Here is a 20,185-nt window from a genome sequence, read left to right as displayed (position 1 = left end):
CCACCGAGTCCACCCCCTTTGGGGCCCAGCATCCTTACTGGCACACCGCCTCGTGTCTACCCCTTCGGGGAACAGCGAGAAGGCTGACACATCGTCCGGTGTCTAGCTCTGATACCATTTGTAACGCTCTAAATCTACCGCTAGCAGATATTGTCCTCTTTGGGCTTTCTCTTTCAGACTTCCCCTCAAGGATTTGAAACACGTCTGTTAGGGGAAAGTTTTCACACCCTTATAAATGATGTTTTGTTCTCCTCCCAACCAATGTGTGACATCACAATTCACCCCCTTCGAAATCCAGCGTCCTCGCTGGCACTCGTTCCTTTCTCCAATCGATCCGCCATCGAGTCCACTGCCCTTTGGGGCCCAGCATTCTTACTGACACACCGCCTCGTGTCTACCCCTTTAGGGAACAGCGAGAAGGCTGGCACATCATGTCTAGTTCTGATACCATTTGTAACGCCCCAGATCTACCACTAGCAGATGTTGTCCTCTTTGGGCTTTTCCTTTTGGGCTTCCCCTCAAAGATTTGAAACTCGTCTGCAAGAGGAAGGTTTCCACCCCTTATAAATGGTGTTTTTAATACGTATTTAATTGCTAATCATTAAAATGTAAAATATTTTGGGTAGAATAAGCCCTAAATTTATCCCATAAAAATAAGGGATTAATTGCGCACAATATTTTCATTAATACAACTTAACTTTTAAATAAATAATTTAATAATAATAATAATAATTTTTACAAAGTTGTATTAATACTTTTCATCTTAAAAAAAATATAATTGTTAAATTTTTTAATAAAAAATATTTATTATTTTTTCGAGTTCGACCGTTGCTACAAAAGGACATGTCTTCGACCTAGCATGACATTGAAGTTATTTGGTAGAGCAAGAAGCTGATGTTGTCATTTTGTTCGGTGAGGATGACGATCAACCGTTTCACCTTTAATGTCACCAAAGTTATTATCGATATCGAGAGAACAGCCATACTCGGAGATATAAATTTTATTATTTAATTAAATAAAAATTGTGCAGAGGGAGGAAAAATATGTTTTTGGTCCAAATTGAAAAAAATATATATAATAAACTTAAAAAAATAATCTTAATTATAAAAAAAATTATATTACTAATTATTTTATTTAAAATACTATTTTTAAACCTTTTAAAAAAAATTTAATGATAATTTTAAAAAATTAAAGATGGTTAATAAAAATTAAAAAATTCAATTATATTTTTATTAATTCAAGCGATTATATTTAATTCTAAATTTTTATTTGGTTGTTCGTTTCATTGCAGCTAGTAAACAATTCCCTGAACTTAGACCAAAGCATCAAAATCCACGAATGGAATTTTTTCTTTATTACTTACATTTTTTGTACACGATCTTGAATTTGTTGCCATTGCTTAACGCACTAACCAAGATCAACGTGCCAGCAAAAAAAGCTGTCCAAGGCCCGGCCTAGAAACCGTCCTCGATTGTTGAGTTGTTGCATTTGCAATTGCAATTGAATTTCCGATCGGGAATCCATTATCACCGTCCGAGATCTCTGGTAATGGAACAATTTTGATTCATTTCGTTTTTAAAGTTCGATATATATATCTATTGTTGAATCTAGATCCAGAGGTGTTTTTGTTTTTTTTTTTAAATCCTAGCGAGAGGGTGAGTCGATTTGGATCCCAATCTCGTCCTCATGCATCACACACCCATTTTCGTTGGGTGTTTTATCTTGATATGTTCGATTGTTTGTTACTATGCGGATGCTGGATCTGGTTGTTCTAAAACCAGTCCTCTCGTCGATTTCGAGTCCGAATTTGAAATGGTACAGCACCAACTTAGAGGTTCCTTTAGGATAATCGATGATTGCTCTTTTAGGGTTTCGAATTTTGATATGCTTTCTGGGACCGATGTGCACTGGTGGGGTGCGATCGCTCCTGATGTTAATAATTTCACGGCCGGGTTTGTCGTGTCTGATAAAAAGCTTAATGAGACGTACAAAAACGCTTCCTTCATTGTGCATTTGAAGAAGAATGTTAAATGGGATCAGATCCAAGTCATCGCCGCCTGGGACCTTCCTGCCGCATCAGATTTTGGACATGTTATTCTCCGGAAACCGAATAATGGATCGGCGGGCAGTCCCAGTGTGGCTCCGTCTCCGTCGGAAGATGGGAATCCATGGGAAGATACGGGTTCGATTTCTATTGCGCCCACCTCGTTCGAGAATTGCAAAGTTTTGGCTGATAACTACAGGGTTAGGTGGACATTGAGTACTCAGGATAAGTTGATCGAGATCGGACTGGAGGGGGCGATTCCGACGACGAACTACATGGCATTTGGGTGGGCAAACCCGAATGGGAGTTCTAATCTCATGATTGGGGCGGATGTCGCCGTGATGGGGATCAACGAGGATGGAGTGCCGCTTGTGGATGATTTCTACATCACAAGGCTCAGTGAATGTATGATAAACAAGGATGGTATGGTGCACGGTGTTTGTCCGGATACAATTTTCGAAGGTTCAGATCCTGTTGGTTTGGTGAACAATACTAGGTTGATTTATGGGCATAGGAGAGATGGGGTGTCGTTCGTTCGGTATCGAAGGCCGCTGGTTACCGTTGATAAGAAGTATGATGTGCCGATCAATCATACTGCAAGTATGGATGTCATTTGGGCTGTTGGACCAATGAAGCCGCCTGATGCAATTCGGCCGTTCTATCTGCCTCAAAATCACGGCGGGACTTACGGGCACCTAATTCTCAATGTTTCAGAGCATGTGAATGATTGTTTGGGTCCGCTTGATGCAGAAGACAAAGAGGATCAAGATGTTGTTATTGCTGATGCAAATTCTCCTCTTGTTGTAACCAGTGGTCCGGCTTTGCATTATCCAAATCCTCCAAACCCTGCAAAAGTTCTCTACATCAACAAGAAGGAGGCTCCTTTACTGAGAGTTGAGAGGGGGGTGCCAGTGAAGTTCTCATTACAAGCCGGGCATGATGTTGCACTCTACATTACTTCGGACATGCTCGGTGGAAATGCGACACTGAGGAACATGTCTGAGACTATTTATGCTGGAGGACCGGAAGCTGAAGGAGTACAAGCCAGCCCCACGGAATTAACTTGGGCACCTGACAGGAATACTCCTGACCAAGTCTTTTATCACTCAATTTTCCAACAAAAAATGGGTTGGAGAGTGCAGGTTGTCGATGGTGGTTTATCAGACATGTATAACAACAGTGTTTTGTTGGATGACCAACAAGTTACATTTTTTTGGACACTGTCCGAGGATTCGATAACCATTGCAGCGCGTGGTGAGAAAAAGAGCGGTTATCTTGCTATTGGCTTTGGAAGTGGAATGATTAATAGCTATGCTTATGTGGGTTGGATGGATGAAGCTGGCAAAGGTAGAGTGAAGACCTACTGGATTGATGGAAAGGGAGCTTTAAATGTACATCCAACAAAAGAGAATTTGACTTTTGTGAGGTGCAAGTCAGAAAGTGGTATCATTACTCTGGAGTTTACACGTCCCTTGAAACCTTCATGTCCTGATGGCCATGGACCACAGTGTAAAAATATAATTGATCCCACCACTCCCCTAAAGGTTATATGGGCAATGGGTGCTAAATGGGTGGATAAACATTTAAGCGACGGAAATATGCATTCTTCTCGAAGCAGTAGGCCTATGCGAGTGCTGCTTATGCGTGGTTCTGCAGAGGCTGAACAAGATTTACAACCAGTATTAGCTGTTCATGGGTTCATGATGTTCCTTGCTTGGGGTATTTTGTTACCTGGTGGGATATTGGCTGCTAGATACTTGAAACATGTGAAGGGTGATGGATGGTATCAGATTCATGTTTACTTGCAGTACTCGGGTTTGTCAATTGTCCTACTTGGCCTCCTTTTTGCTGTTGCCGAGCTTCGTGGTTTTTATGTCAGCTCAGTTCATGTTAAGTTTGGGATTGCTGCTATACTCTTGGCATGTATACAGCCAGTAAATGCATTTTTCAGACCGAAAAAACCAGCCAATGGGGAATTGGTTTCCCCCAATAGAATTTTATGGGAGTATTCACATGCAATTGTGGGCAGATGTACAATTGGTATTGGTATCGCAGCGCAATTCACTGGAATGAAGCATCTAGGCGATCGATATGACAGTGAAAACGTCCATGGCCTTATCTGGGCTCTAATTATATGGTTTATGATCATTGCATTGATGGCTATTTATTTAGAACATCAGGAGAGGCAGCGGAGGCGGGACAGAACAAATGGAAGAAGCAATTGGGTGCTCGGTAATGAGGACGATTCTGTTGATCTATTGGGTCCGACTATTTCAATTGAAGGAAAAGAATCTCATCCTTCAGGAACTATGGAAGTTCAGTTAGAACCTTTAAGAGGATAGACTTTTTATCTCTAAACCTATTCTTTTTGATATGGAGTTGGTCCATTCGCCAGCTTTGATTTTCACTAAACGGAGGTAGCTGCTTTGAGTTTTGTTCTTGAAGCCTTCGTCGAGAACATGAAGGGGTTTGTCACTTCCCCCACCCTATCTTAGTCTGCCGAAGATCATCATCTCTTTACTTTTTATGATATAACAGGACACCTCTACACAATTGAAAGGGATCGTTTCTACTGTTTGTTTTTTTGTCACAAAGGATAATAACGCTGCAAGTTTTGTCATGTTTCAGCTACATAGTTAGGAGGTTTATAGGCGTGTCCACCATGAGAAGCAAGAAGTTTCATGTAAACGAAATGAAAGCGATATATGTTTGTATATATGAAACTCTCACTGATACTCTTGCTCTGCAGTGAAGATACTTGCAATTGACATTTGTCAAATCCAGCGTAGCCCCTTTTTGTTCCCTATCTTTATGGCTCATGCTGTCCTAAACCTCTCAACTTTACCCTAATTAGCATGTGAAAAAAATAATTTCTATCTGAATGATAGAATTGTCGAGCGCAATTGATAACGTTTTCTGGTGCAATATTTCTCCATGTGTTCTTGAACTTCTTGAACTTCAAATTGACAGATATCAAGTGGAAATTTAATTTAGTAGTCTTCATTTGAAGTGGTTATCATGTTTTCCTTTGACACTTGAATCCTTTACCTTTGGTGAAAGAGATATTATTCTGCTATATTTACCATTGTTATGTTTCGTATTATGTTTTTAGGCCATTTATTTCTTGATTATTTAATTTCTGTTGTACTTACGTTTCCCTTGATGGAAGAAGCTGCATGTCAAGCTTGTGGAGAAAGTGCTAATGTTCTCTCCTGAGATGTATGATTCCGTTTCAATCTTGATTCTGTGCCTCTGTTTGTAACTGATGATTGTTATTTCTTTTTTCACCCTTCTACATTTTATCTACACTGCCAAGTGAAATTTGGCATTGGAGAAGTCAAAACCTTTGATTAGCAAAGCTGCTATGTGGAAAAGATCAACTGTTCTGCAGAGTAAATGGTACGTGATATCCGATCGTTTCTCTTTTGGCATAAGAAAAGCTAGACAAAAATTTACAGTTCTGAAGTTTTTTTGTTCTGATTTCTCCAATGCATGCATGGTTTTTTTTCCATATTTCTGTAATCTGCAACATAAGGCTACTTTTCGGGATCAGATTTGCTTGCCCTTTACTGTCCAGCTAAAAGTTCTCAATTCTAAACATGGTCGGCCCCCAACTGATTTTATTACCTGTTTCAAGCACAGCATGGGAGTAGTTAGGCACTGTTCTTACTTTTTTGAAAGCCATTGTATCCTTAAATGTATCATTTTACTCTTTACACAGCAGGAGAAACCAGACCCTCGTGTCACACAGTTGCTCTAGGAAACTTAAATTAATTCATTCATCAAATCATTAAATATCTTCATGTTTCCCTTCTCCTCCCTCTAGATTTTAAAAAGGTCCACCAGAATTTTTATGAATGGCTTTAATTACTATCACCCGAACATCATGGTGACTATGTTTCTGTTATGTTCTTGATTTTTGGAAGTAGTAGGGGAGGCCAAAGGGTAAGTACAGAGAAAAAGGGTTTCTGATTCTGAGATAAGGAGGTCCTCCTTTATGTTTTCTTGATTCTGTTGGCTGGTAGATATCCTAAGAAGGTGGCTGGACAGACCCTCGCAATGTTGTTCCAAACATTCCTCTACTTGTACTTACTGCTAATCCTGTTGCTATGAATCTATGATAGAGAAATTCACAAGAAACTCTTAGCATCCAATACAGCATATAGCAGTAAATCGTTCTTGGTGCTAGCAAAAGTCGTTTTTTATGGCTACATTTTGGAAATGATTTGTCCACTAATTTGTTTGTCGAAAAGCTTTTCCAGGGAGAAGTGCCGTGTGTGCTACGTTTATGAACAATGGTCAGGAACCGAAAGCAAAATCTTTACAAGGGAAAGTGGAAGACAAGGTAAAGGTTCATTACCCCTTCCCTTTATTTTTCATATTCTGGATATGAAGTTGAATGTTCATTATATAGCCTGCCCTGTTTTTCTGCCTTTGATGGTAATCATATGAGTAAAATTGTTAGTGATTGGGCCTTTGTGCATTAGGGTGAGTTTTATTTGACTTTTGGACAATAGAAAGAGCTTCTAAAACCTTGGTTATAATCAAAAGCCATGTGCTTTTAGTGGAATTGCTTAATCAAAAAGCACTCACTTAAAAGGTACATAAAATTGATTCTATGGCTCTCACTCTTAGTCTATGTTTGGGGGGTATTTATCTGCTCCTATTGCTCGACCTGAAAACACTTCGAGAGAAAATTTTGATGAGTATGGAACACTAAAATGATGGTTAAATTTTAATTTTATTCTCTATAGTTGGTAGTAAAACTTGAAATTGTCATAGTAGTTTGATAAAATTTCATAAACAATCTCTATGGTTTGATGAAACTTAGGAACTAAATCCTTACTTGGTAGAGATTAAATTTGTAATTTAACGACGGTGATCATTGACAGTGACTAGTTTATTTTCTATAGATATTTTGGTCGGGATTCGTTGACTTTGAATGTTTGTATTAAATTGACATTGAAATACAAACCACCCACGATTTGCCAAGGAACTATTGCTTTTGGTTGTGGTGGTGCTTTTAGAATTTGTTGTTCTTCTTGCTCCACTGAACATTGTGACCATTTATTTCATTAAAAAAAGGCTTTAGTTGGTTGGTTGGTTGGTTAGTTGGTTAGTATGGTTTATCTCATCATTAGTTTCTTTATTTTATTTTGGTTGTCAAATTATGAACGACTAGGAATCCTTTCATCTCCACCTTTCTTAGACATATGACCCCGATTTAATTTCATAGGGTAAGGTACGACTTTAATAATAAGATGATGTAGAAGGTCAGCAGTAACAGTTTATAAGGTTAGTTTAAACTTAATCATTCAATTATGTTGGGTTCAACCCTAAACTTGAATAAGTAGTGAAAGTAAGAGTAACCCGTTGCTGGTCATCTAGAGTGTTTCGACATCTAGAGTGTTTCGACCGGTATCTTTATCCCTATAGTTATTGAATGAAGATGCAATAATCCATTTTGCCTGTTAGTGGAAAGCATGAGAAAGGTAGGACACCCCATAATCCTTAGTGCTGCAAATTCTTTGCTCCCCACTTGAATTCAAAGTTCAAAGTACTTGTTTGGAGACCATGTGGTTGTCTTTGTGCCTTTCAATCTCAGATTCCCACATCACTAAAAAAAAAAAAAAAAACCCTTACTTTTTATTAACGTTGTGGCTTTGTAAACTTTCTTTTGTTTTTTCTTTGCTTCATTAACTTAAAGCTTTGCCTAACGAAATACGTAGTCATACTCGACTGTGACAGTGTAGAAATTTCTCTATCGGTTTCTTCATTGCTATTCAATTGTTCTGCAGGTTGTACTGCTCATGTCCTTTAAATTCTATGTTAATGCAACATAGATTATGATTTAATGAAAAGATTTGTTTTGTGGGAGTAGACAGGTTTGGTCAAAAGTTGCGACTAGGTGCAAGTTGATGTCACATATCATTTAGGAAGAGTAGTCGAAAGCTAAGGTTTGAGAACAAGGTAAAAAAATTGAGTGCTTCGTTGATTGATTTTTTTATTTTTTATTATTATAGTAATACTTTGGTGAGTGGTTGAAGTTAAAGAGAAAAAAATCTTAATTTTTTAAGCTTTAAATTTCTTGAAATAGGTAACATCTTATCAATTCATCGATTATTTTGTAATATTACTGAAATGAAATATTTTTGACACAAATAATAGGAATTGCCAAATTGGAGCTATAGATTATATTTGGTAGCGTAGGGGAATAGGATGATTGTGTTTTTGTATGCTTTTGACTTTTGAAGAACATTTTTGTATCGTTCTGTGATTAGTTAAGACGTGTGCAAGCTGGCTCGGATACTTGTATATACAAAATAAGGCACTTTTCCTCTTATATTTTCTTCTTGATAGACAATTTTCTTCTTGTTAGACAGATTTAGAATAGATACGAGGTTTTTGGTGTGAGAGTAAATAACGGGAAAAGGGAGAAAGGAATTGAATAGAGAGTTAATGAAGGAGTGGTCCATGCATGATGATTCAATGGCATTGGCAACCAACCAACAATAGAGAGGCCCTAAAACCAAACCATCAATGTATTAAATATCTTATAAGATAATGTTATTTATAAAAAAGAAATTATAAAAATAAAAAAATAAAAAACGAAGAAGAAGAAGGGGGAGAAACCTTAACTTACTACCTTCATCCCCTTCCTCTCTTCTGTTTCCTCTTTCCCTTTGCCTCCTCCTTTCTCTCTCTCTCTCTCTCTCTCTCTCTCTCTCTCTCTCTCTCTCTCTCCTTGCATCTCTCTCACTCTCTCTCTCTCCCTCTCTCTCCTTGCATCTCTCTCACTCTCTCTCTCTCTCTCCCTCCCTCTCCCCATCCTTACCTCTCTCTCCCTCTCTCTATCCTTACATCTCTCTCACTCTCTCTATCTCTCTCCCTCCCTCTCCCCATCCTTACATCTCTCTCCCTCTCTCTATCCTTACATCTCTCTCCCTCTCTCTATCCCTCTCTCTATCCTTACATCTCTCTCCCTCTCTCTCACTCTCTCTCACTCTCTCTCTCTCACTCTCTCTCTCTCTCTCCCCCCCTCTCCCCATCCTTACATCTCTCTCCCTCTCTCTATCCTTACATCTCTCTCCCTCTCTCTTTCTCTCTCTGAATGGAGGGAAGCAATGAGCATCACAATTTCTTGTCAGGAAAATGAAGGCTGAGCAACCCATTTCATCCACACACACACACACAAAGCACCAACAAAATAGAACCAAAACAAAAAGGATAAAATAAAGAAAGAAAGAAAGAAAGAGTCTCCTCTCTTGACGCAGTCCCATCAATCCCAATTTCCAACAACACATCAAAAACTCACCATTTACAAACCATCCCCTCCCTCCCAATCCAACGGTAGGGATTCACTTCCCCCCTCTCATCTACCGCCCATATTCATCCACCTCTCTCGTCACTTTTCCTACCGCTCAACATATTAAGACATATACATCTGATCGAAAGATTGTAAGTTTAACGTATCTACAAGTAACAAATTTTCTCATACAAAAGATAAGATATATTTTCTTGAAAAAAATTAATAATTGTCGAGGGGACATAGTGCGTCCTTGAACCGACACCCACCTTTCGACTAACCTAACTTCTTCCATCTCTCAGGACCATTAGGAAATAGGTAGTACATGAATTTCCCCAATTGTCCTTGACCAGTCTTTCTACTTGATTCAATGGACTAACACCTTCGTGTACTACCCAAATAGTTTGATTCACGACATCGAGTATTTGCTCTTCCGACATGGTCGGCACAAATATTAGACTAAGTTATGGTTTTCCCATGACTTTTAGCTTTAAAGCTCTCATCTTTCTCTCTCCTCCTCCTCCTCATGCTTCCATGAACTGATTTAAAGCTTGGAAGAACCGAGTCTTAGTGTCTGTCTTCTTCTTCTTCTTCTTATTAGAAAAAACCCAACACATCAAAAACACAGTATGATTGATAAGATGAAAAAAAAACCCACAAATTTTAGTCCTTTTTTTCCCCCTTTTTCCCACTCCCCACTGTACTTGTTCCTCTAACTTAAAAATCTTTCCTTTTTTGGGAAATTTCTCTGTTCTTTTCTTTGTTTTTCTGTTTCTGTTTTTGTTTGGTTTTTTTTTTTTTTTCTCTGTTCTTCAAATGAGTGTCGCCACTGTTTTATCAGCTCATCAGAACAACGACCAAAAGCAAGTGTTTATGCTTGTTTTTGTTGTGTTATTTTTCTCTTCTTTACCCTAAAAACCCTAATTACTTAAAAACTTCCATATGGGCAGCTAGAATTATGAGATTTCTTGCTTTTTTGGCATTTTTCTTTATATGGGTTTCCAAAATTTTCTCATTTGATTCAACCCATTTTGCCAAAACCCCATTTTTTCTTCCAAAGGGTTCCCTTAAAAGGGATTCTGTACTCCCCAGGCAGAGTGTTTCACGTGTTAGTTAGGCCCCCCAGACCACCCCGGACCGCTCGGATCCCACGAGTAAATAGAAGCCGAAGCAATACTAAACGAGCAGCCGTCCTAACCTGCAGGGGTCATGTAAATACATAGGCATTGGCACATTTTCATTATTTTTCTTCATTCTATGGCGATGGTGTTTGTAAGATTTGAAGTTGACAGAAGAGAGTGAGCACACAGAGGCTTTTGGTATGATTATATGCCATTGCTCTTGCGTGCTCACTTCTCTTTCTGTCAGCTTCCATCGCCAATTCCTTCTTTCTTCTCTTTTTTTGCCTAATTTTTGTTTGAAATGAAGTTTCTGCTATTGTTTTTGTTATATTTTTCTTGGTTTTGATGATTTTTTTTTTATGTAATTTCACTGTATGGAATCGGCTACTGTACATTGTTAATGGTAATGGACTCTCCAATAATGCTTCAATTTCCAGGTTTTCTCTCTCTTTTAACTCCTTTTTTTCATTCATTTTAGCCTTTTCTGCTTTAAATCTTTTGGTTTAGGGTTGAATTGAGATGGGTTTTCATATTTTGAGTTGTAAATCCAATTTTAGGGTTAATAATTTGTATTTTGTTGGTTTTGAAACCTAAATCTTGGTGGAATTCTCTTGAACAGTTTTTTTTTCTTGAATTCTTGATACTATTGAAGGGTTGTTCTTAAAATCGAGTTATCTACTGGAACTTTGTTACGATTTCTCCTTCATCTAAATGATAAGGTGTAGTGGATTTCTCACGACACCGCAGACAAGAATTGCTCACGTCGCGGCGATTCGAACAATTCATTGAACTATTCAATCAAGCGACAAACGATGTGTATAAAGGGCAAGTCGAACCTTCTCCTCCTCATGTCGCGGTGATCCGAACAATTCATTGAACTATTCAATCAATAGGAGAGGCAAGCGGTGTGTACAAAGGGCAGGTCGAACCTCCTCCTCCTCCTTACCCTTTTTGAGGATTTTTGAAACAAGGAAACTGGTAATCTTTTTACTGTTTTTTACTTAATTTTGTTTTGAAGATCTTATCCTACATTTGAAGACAGTCGAACGTGAAATTGCAGTGACAAGAAGTAATCGGAACTTTTTTGTATTAACTTAATTTTGGAATTCAATTATTACATCATTGACTACTTTTACATCTTTTTGTTTTGGTGCTAATATTTTAACTCATTATATTGGCTAAAGGACCAATATAAGTTATTAGATCTTGCCTTCTTGATGTATGCTCATCTTTTCTTTGTTCAAACTGTTTGTACTTGTTGATTCGATTTGATTTTGATCTAATTTTATGGTGTATGGTTGGCATTAAAATTAGAATAATCACGTGATTCAGAAATTTAACTACGAGAAATTGTCATTTGTGGTAAAGACTCTACTTTAGTTAGTGTTAGGAGCTTAGGCAACTGAGGTAATAGATCTTTTCTATTGATGAGAGATCAAACTTTGAATTTTACGAATCTGTTGCAACTTTTACATTAATTTATGTGTTTGTTTCGATATTTGGTTGGCGATATCACTTGCAAGATCTTTTTTTGTTTGTTTGTGTGTTTCAATTACTCTTCTAGTACTTTTTTATGGTCCTATATATGGTTTAAATGTTTCTCACAGCTTCTCTGTTAGCTTTTGTGAGCAGGTAATGCTTTTGAATGGATCAATTCCTTGGATAAATTTGGTTTGCTCTACATTCTATAGATATACTTCTTCAAAGCTTTAATCGCTTTCTTGGGCTATTGAAATATAACAATGCTTATTTCATAATCTTTCTTCACAAGGAAGTTAAAGTGGGTTCATTGGTACATGATTTTGTAAGTATGTTCATTTCAAGATATTAACTGTCTATGAACCATTTGATACTAATTGCTTGTTGAGCTTTTATTCAGTTGGTTTGAGGGATTGAAGTTTCTTATATATATATTGGCACTCAAAGGAAGTAAATGAAGAGATAGAAGTTCCTTGTGTTCTTGGGGAATAATTTCATATCATATCAGTACATGAAGATCTTCACATGGTAATGAATCATAAAATCTAGTGAATTACTTCAATTGTTTGACTCCTTGTAGCAAGGTCGAGTTGCTTACTGCAACAAAGTTAGTCAAAATCTCGCACAAATTTACAAATATACAATATAGCATTGATTTTGACTGTATATATGCTAGATAAATGAGAACAATAAAGTTACCATTGCCGATTCTTGGACAGAGCTTGACTCGAAGCCGTCCCCATGTCATCGAGGTCAAAAGAATCATACGACGACACATTCTACAAATGAAAACTTCGAAAGGGTTAGACATGAAACAAAATCTAGACTTCTGATTCAGGATGTTTTGTTGGGCATTCATTTATAAAGCTTGGTTTCAAGTAGGAAATGATTGTTTGGCTGATGCTGCCAATGACTTTAGATTGAACATATACTCTAAAGTTCAATCGTATTGGTTTTTGGACTTCCGCACCCAGATGGATAGTAGTTAGTAGGTTTGGTAATACAATTTGAATATACATTGCTGTATAAGTTCTCTTGTTTTGAGATGTAGGGAGCAGAAAATAGACCATATATAGAAAGCAAGTACACAAATTTAAATTTCCTTAGCCAGTTTCATGGTGTTCATACTGTAATAATCATAAGAGATGAAAATCTATTGGTATCTGACTTAGATAATGTCAAAATACTAGCAGCATCCCAAAGTAGACCCACTTCTAAACAGTGCATCAGTTCAAGAATGTGTAACTGAGAGACTATTGGTTGAATCACTAACCAGTTAGTACGACACGCTGGAGCCACCCAAGGAGAGAACCTAGCACCAAAAACACGAAAGAACACGTAACCTTATCGGTTCGCATTAAACTAATCACAGTCGTCAGAAGCACGAATGAAATTTTAGTATAAACAACCAATGGGAGCAAATTTTGAAGCTCTAAACATATGATATAATGATTTGGCAAAGCAAAACAAGGGTTAGATTGTTGTTGAATGCTTAGAAGTTGGAGGGAAAAGTACAGCAGCTGTATACATTTTACTTCAGAGCTTTAGCACTAAATGCGCTCATAAACAGTTAACATGAGAATCATTTCTAAGATTGCCTGAACCAAGTCAGAATCTACTGTTCTTGATGAGCTTCCATGTACATTTTTCTTTCTTTTCATAAAATTGTAAATGAAGAATAAGACTGAAAAAAACAGTACAATTTGAAACTGAAATGACAGAAGTGAAAAAAGATACCTTTACTTCAGGTGTAATTGCAGTACTTTATCAGCCTATCCGCTGCCCTCAGAAACAGTGAAAGTTTGTCACTTTTTATCGGTACTCTTGTTCTTGTCCTTTTTTTTATGCACTTGTTTTTTTTTTTTTTCCCTTACTTCCACATACCCAATTGAACAAACAGTTCATATCCTTTCACTTTTTGCTTATCTCAATCTGTTTTTTTTGCTGCAAAATTTCTCGTCTTTATTCTCTTTTACAATACAATCATTTGAGGTGAGGTGAGGTGAGGGCCTGCAAGTATTGTGTCATATCACTCCAGAATTTCTAACGATAAGATAATGTCAAGACTTACTTCTGCACAAAAAGCTTGGCTGGAAATGATATACTCTTAAATAGCCAATAAATGAACATTTCAAAGAGATTTTATCAGGAAAATTTAATTGAACAAGATTACAAAGTTTGTGGAAGAGTGTCAAGCAGTTAATGCACTTTTGGAAAGAGCCCCAGCTGCAAATAAGAGATTCCTAATCAGAAAGAAAATGAAATCAAGTTTAGATAACAGTTATGGGGCTCACTTTTCAGTCTTCTGCAGTACAATGCATACAGTCGTTAACTTTGTTAATGTCAAATTTTAACTGAAACATCTAAAACTATTTTAGGGAGAACTCACTTTTCATCTATTCCTGGTGCCTTTGAGCTTGAATTTACGTCCCATAATTTCACTGAGCAATCATCAGAGCCAGGGGCAAGGAGAGAGCCCTCACAACTGAAGTGGAAAACAACAAGTATTGGAGGATTGTTTATGTCAACATCTGAACTCTGAATGTAGGCAGGGATGTGGGGTGGGTGAAAATTTTTCTTTTATCCACCTGAAAGAAAGGGTCCAAACGCATGATGTGTGTCCAATCAAAGGTGTAACACAGCGACCAAGTGATAGGTCCCACATCATAATCATACCGTCTTCGTCACCAGATGCCATGAACTGACCATCAGGTGACATTGCCAGCGATAGAATCATGCTCCTATGACCCATGAAAATTCGAACACATTCCCCACTTTCGACATCCCACAATCTAACAGCTCTATCACTTGAACCAGTTGTGATGTAATTGCAGTTGGCATGCCATTGAACACACTTTAGAGATCGTGAGATTTGTTATGGTTCATATTTACCAGAAACATTAGGATCAAGCAACAAAAAAATCATCAATAAAAAGTTTAGATATTTGTTCTCGAAGATAAGGTTTTAAACTACAAAAAAAATCAGTGTTACGATTACGACTTCCATTATTAAAGGGAGAGGGAATTGTACTGCAGAAGACTAGTTACAAATAAGAAAACGACTGCATGCAGAGAGAGAATGATGCTTCAAATTTGAGGGGAAAAGGACAAACCCAGGTAGGAAGAAAAATGACCCCACTATCTGCTTGAATATTCTAAATATAAAAATGGATCTGCTTTTAGAGATATTTGGATGGCTGCATATGGTTCCAACTTAATATCTTAGCAATAAAATATCATAGAAGGAATAAAGAATGAACTGCTCACATCCACATCGGACAAATGTCCTGCGATTAAAATGAAGTATAAACAGAAAAGACTATTGAAACTTGAGAAAGAGAGAGTGAGCAACCTTTCTATCGATAAAGAATTAAGAAACTAGAATTCAAAAAATAACAAAGCAAACACAGGAACAACACCTTGCGAAGACAGGAACAACAACAGAAGGAATAAGGAACAAGATCAATTCTTTTAGATATGGTGTTCACCCATAAACTACGTACTAACCCAAGCAAAGGAGTTACCATTCAAGATCACAGTATCAAACCATTAATCGGCCTCCTAACCTCCCTTCAATTCTTTATTAAAAGTACGTATAATTAATGAACAAACCCTTGCTCTGTCCACGTCTTAGTAATTTGAAAAAAGTCTGTTTCTTTGATTGTGTCTTTTCACCCAGTGCTTTGTTTTTGTTTCCCTCTTTAAATACTAGGATCAGGACTGCTTCTTGTTTTTATATCCTTATTCTATACTTTAGCAAACGTCCTTTCCTACGTATATGAGATATTTTAAGTGAACATCTTTCTTAGTCGCAAGGTCCGGCGAAAGAATAGAAAAGGTGATTTCACTATTTCTGACCAAGAACAAGCCCTATCAGAAGAATACTTTTTTTAGTGGGACGATAGCTTGCCTATCAGGTCTTATATTAGGAAGTATGGGAATACTATTATTTAACAACTCCATTTTTTCTGCTCGAAAATCACTTCTCCCCTTTTTTTCTAGAAGAGCTGTAGGGAGTTGTGTATATGTTCACAGAAAAAGAAGCTGAATTCCAAATATCCTAGAAAAGTTGCGAGCATGTATTAAAAGAGAAAGAGGCATGGTTTTAGGACACTCAAGAATCTATCACATACCTTCTTCTTCTTTTGTTTTTCTTTTATTATTATTACTATTATTTTTATTTTATGTTTTTGGTTGGGAGGTGGGAGTAGTAAGAGTGAGACATCCTCGCAGTGTGTTTGCAAGGGGCTTCTAAATAGTCAGATTTCTTACCCTCCTTCTTCAGCTACCTACTAACTAAATGATGAGAAGAATCAATGAAAGCCTTACATCCTAGAACGACGATGATTCAAGAAAAACCAACCCCTTTCCTTAAAAGTTCCAATCCTCATGATATCACCTCTTTTATGAACGGCTTGAATTTTTTTTTTTTTTCTCCCTCTTTTTTCCCCCTCCGTATAGGCTAAGTTACTTTGTTTCAGATCGCAACTCAAATACTTGAGATATTCTACATCAAAAGACGTTGAGGATTAAATAATTACAAATTTGAGTAGATTAATGAACAGCATCTCTCACTGCGTCTCCCGTGTGATACAACTACAAATGTTGAATAATGAAGTCAAGAGTGAAGACCTTTAGTGATGGGACCAAATAGTGAAAGAGAACTAGAAAATTGTCGCCCTTCCTCATCATTGCTGGACTCTATTTCTGACACTCTAACTCACGGCTAACAACCTCCTCACTCCATATTTCACTTTAACAAACTCTAACGGATACTGATAGCCTATACACCAGTTAAACTACGCAGCAACCACATATATCTAATAAAATCATTACCTGAACATCCCATACTGGGTAATTGTGACCTTTGTAGCAAACAAGACTGGCGTTTAGTTTTATTCTCCACAAACGAACTGCAACAGTACAACAGAAATATTCATAATCTCAAGAAAGAAAACAAAAGTGCAATTAAGATCATACCAGTTGTGTCTGCAGAGGAGAAAAGAACAAAATCCCCAATGGGACTGAAAGTGGCAGAGTGAACAGGCCCAGAACGACCTTGAAACAATGTATAAGACCACTTGCCACTTGTATGCCCTCTCATTTGATCACTAGTATACAAGCCGTTTTCACCCTGCAAAACAGCTGGTAGAGGTGATAGCGAAGGTCAAAATCCATTCTGAAAATATCTGAGCAAAAAAAATTCTAAAGAAAAACTCATGATGATGCCTAGTGTGACACCAAGAGAAAACAAGCTTTTCTAACTGATAATGAAATCTGGAAGAGGGAAATGGTAAATAGTTGGAGACTTAACTCAAAATTGGTGCATGGAGAAGATGAATAGGTCTCCTGAAGTAGGAGATAGGAAATTGTTCGAGAATTAGGAGGATGGAAGGGAATGAAAAGCACTATAGAATTTAAACAACTTCAGTTCGTATTATCAAAAACCAGAAAATCTCTAAAGAGTAAACACGAGTTATCAATAACAATATGTTAAACTGTAAGAAATCAGTAGTTGATGTCTATAAACTTGACATTTGAGCATGAGTTTAGACTCATAAATCCACACCAATTTACTACGATAAACACGGAGGCCTTGAAATAACAAAACTGCTCTATGTTCCAGAGCCCCTGGCTATTGTTATATCATATGAAAATTAAAATAAGCAGTGGTATACAATAAAAGGTTTTTATCCATAATTCTTTTTATGATTTTTTTTTAATCTTTCTTAAAGCATAATATATTAACAGTATAATATTACAAACAAAAAAGCCAGAAACAGAAAAGGCATCCCATGATAGTTAAACTTACTTAACAGACTTACTATTGCCAGCTTGTTGTCCCAGCTTTGCCATGTCCCATACCTGCACAGAAACCCACCAAGATTTTAGAGGTGAGCACCCAACAATTAGGCCGTACTAAGCAACTTACAAAGAAGACCTTCAAAGCTCCACCAGGCATATTGATGAACAGTTTAAACTACATCAGGATCAATGATATCAACTGCATGAACATTGAGACTGAATAAACTGTCAATGGGAACAGAAAGGAAGGTAGATAAATACTCATTATAAAGGCTGACTGATGGCAGAGCAACAGAACTCAACTGCACACGGCTTCTCAAGTCTTCAAGAATAGATTGTTCCACCTCTGTTGAACTGAAAGAAATCAACAGGACAAATCAATAGCAAGAAAAACTAATACCGTTACTGTTTACACGTCTTCAGCAAAGAACTGGTCCCACATCATTCCCTCTGACATCTATGATGCTTCAAATTCTACACAAAAACTTTGTTAGACTCGGCCTTAATATGAGGAGGTAACCATAATTAGATCATGAGCTAACCCCATAACATCTAACAAAAGCTAGCATCATAGAAAAAGATAATACTCAGCACATGGCCGATTGTATCCACTGACCCATACTAAGTCAGAGCAGTGTGGCTGTAGTAGCACCGCAATCACTTGGCTAAGAGCTACATATTATGACTGAGAGCAGCAAAATAACATAATACAAGATTCAAGAAAATACATTACGAGTAAAGCAAGCTCTGGCTTCACTTGTGGTGCCATAGACGCCGAATTAGCTTCAACCATCAGAGTTTTCCCAGCTGCACCTGCAGTCTTGTCCTTGACCTTTTTGATTGAAGCACCTTGCTTGCCTCCCTCAGTTGTTCTTTTCTAAACAAGCAAATAAGGACGTGCAACTCATGAGATCGTTCAAATGTATAAAATGGTAACAACGTAACGATAACGAGTAATAGTTAAAGGAGAGTATAATAGATAAAAGAGAGTATCGCCGTTAAAGATAAGAAGCTCTGGATCAGCACAGGTACCTTATTCTCACCTGCATCACCATCAGCCTTTTCAGAATCTGAAAGCAAACCAGCAGCTTTCTCCTAGCGCTCTTCTAAAGAATCTTCAAGTAACTATTACCAGCATAATTTTAAATATAACAATCAAGGAATTTGAAATTGAAGAGGATATCAAATCAGCAAGAATTCAAAAGAAAGAAAGGAAGAAGGGAGAAAAGAAAACCCACAAACAACACAATACAGAATTTTACTGTTATTCATAATTTAACATTTTTTTTTCCTCCTTAGAAAAAAAATGAAGAAAATCTTTCTATGTTTCAAATAGAGAAAAAGAGGAAAGATGTCACAGTTTGTCAAAAAATAATATAATAGAAAAGGCAAGAACCAAGCAAAATAATAATCATCCAGAAATTGAGGTAGGCTGACCATGAAAAACTGCAAAACCAGGTGAAGCTAATAACGGGGTCAGAAGATAAAACTCCTAGAGCTTGCATAAAAACTAAACAATGGGAAGCAAGTGTAAAAATGTAACAGACCATGGAAGTTGATGCGTTCATTGATAATCCAAGTATCACCGTGGTTTGGGTCATATGAAGATATTGAAGTAGCATCTCATGGGAGTACTAAACAACATAATTGAGAATAAAATCTTTCAGAAAATATAGTTTGATTATTTCAGTTCTGTTCATGAGAGATCTAAAATGACCTATAGAGAGAGCAAATGCACGATAATCATGAACATGTTACTAAATAATGAATGATAACCTAGGAATTACCTGGCATATTTTTATGTTGACTTTGCTCTGTAAGCGAATGTGCAAATTCGATCTCCTTGAATATATTATCATAATAATATCAAAACCAGTACTGCCTTCATTAAACAATGACAGAAACATAAGAAAGTCATTACTGGTTAACAACATACCTCCAAATGAGAGAGAGATAGTACGCCTTCCAACTTCTGTAGATCTCATAGGTGCATCATTTCATGGTCTTCACGGAACCTATTGAAAAAGGTTCAAGCTGGCAGATATCAAGCAAAATACAAAAAATTTGATCATATTTTCCTCCATTACATGAGACTGTCAAGAAAGATATTAGTTTGCAGACCTTCTTGGGCATGTCCTTTAGCCACAAGATCTATGAAACAATGAATAAACACAGGATATAGCACTCGAAGCAACTCATGCGGAAAATGCAAGAAGTAAGGCGGTCATTACAGGAAGAAAAAAGTTCAATATGAATTATAATTTTAAGGAAAAAAATAAAACAACTACTTACCTTGTACAAATCTAGTGAGTTGCAAGCCCAGGACCTAAGCTTTTTATATCCTTCAAGGTATCTGGCTGGAATATTCTCTGCTCTGGAAAGAACAATCATAAAAGAGCAAAAAGAAAAAGAAAAAAAAAAAAAAAAAAA

The 20,185-nt window shown here is 37.1% G+C and overlaps 1 protein-coding gene, 1 long non-coding RNA gene and 1 pseudogene across 10 annotated transcripts; 2 read left to right on the top strand and 1 right to left on the bottom strand.

Annotated features, from left to right (window-relative positions):
- Positions 1-1,285: 1,285 nt before the first annotated feature.
- Positions 1,286-8,610, top strand: LOC111445990 (cytochrome b561, DM13 and DOMON domain-containing protein At5g54830). 9 transcript variants are annotated; one of them, XR_002710970.1, is made up of 5 exons: positions 1,286-1,545; positions 5,217-5,443; positions 6,307-6,389; positions 8,326-8,356; positions 8,462-8,610. XR_002710970.1 is itself a non-coding variant. In XM_023084581.1 (2 exons), exon 2 carries the CDS (start codon positions 1,687-1,689, stop codon positions 4,384-4,386), a length of 2,700 nt encoding a protein of 899 aa, XP_022940349.1. In that variant the 5' UTR covers positions 1,286-1,545; positions 1,649-1,686; the 3' UTR covers positions 4,387-4,850. The 9 variants fall into 9 exon arrangements, 1 of the variants encoding a protein (XP_022940349.1); XR_002710975.1 differs by lacking the exons at positions 8,326-8,356; positions 8,462-8,610 and adding an exon at positions 6,958-7,695 and having other exon boundaries at positions 5,217-5,263; positions 5,399-5,443; positions 6,298-6,389; XR_002710972.1 differs by lacking the exons at positions 8,326-8,356; positions 8,462-8,610 and adding an exon at positions 6,958-7,693 and having other exon boundaries at positions 5,217-5,263; positions 5,399-5,443.
- Positions 8,611-9,674: 1,064 nt separating this feature from the next.
- LOC111445993 lies at positions 9,675-12,327 on the top strand. Its single transcript, XR_002710979.1, has 2 exons — positions 9,675-10,908; positions 11,219-12,327. It is a non-coding gene; the product is annotated as an uncharacterized LOC111445993 (long non-coding RNA).
- A 155-nt stretch (positions 12,328-12,482) lies between these two features.
- The window catches only part of LOC111446226, a 9,795-nt pseudogene continuing 2,092 nt past the window's right edge, over positions 12,483-20,185 (bottom strand).

Source organism: Cucurbita moschata, unplaced genomic scaffold (genome assembly GCF_002738365.1).
Source record: "Cucurbita moschata cultivar Rifu unplaced genomic scaffold, Cmos_1.0 Cmo_Scf00008, whole genome shotgun sequence".
NCBI classification, from domain to species: Eukaryota; Viridiplantae; Streptophyta; class Magnoliopsida; order Cucurbitales; family Cucurbitaceae; genus Cucurbita; species Cucurbita moschata.
Note: the sequence above shows the minus strand (reverse complement) of the source record. Positions and strands in the feature narration are given on the sequence as shown.

Excerpts from the sequence above, each read along its gene's own strand:
- LOC111445990 (XM_023084581.1), top strand. The coding sequence starts at position 1,687 with ATGCATCACACACCCATTTTCGTTGGGTGTTTTATCTTGATATGTTCG.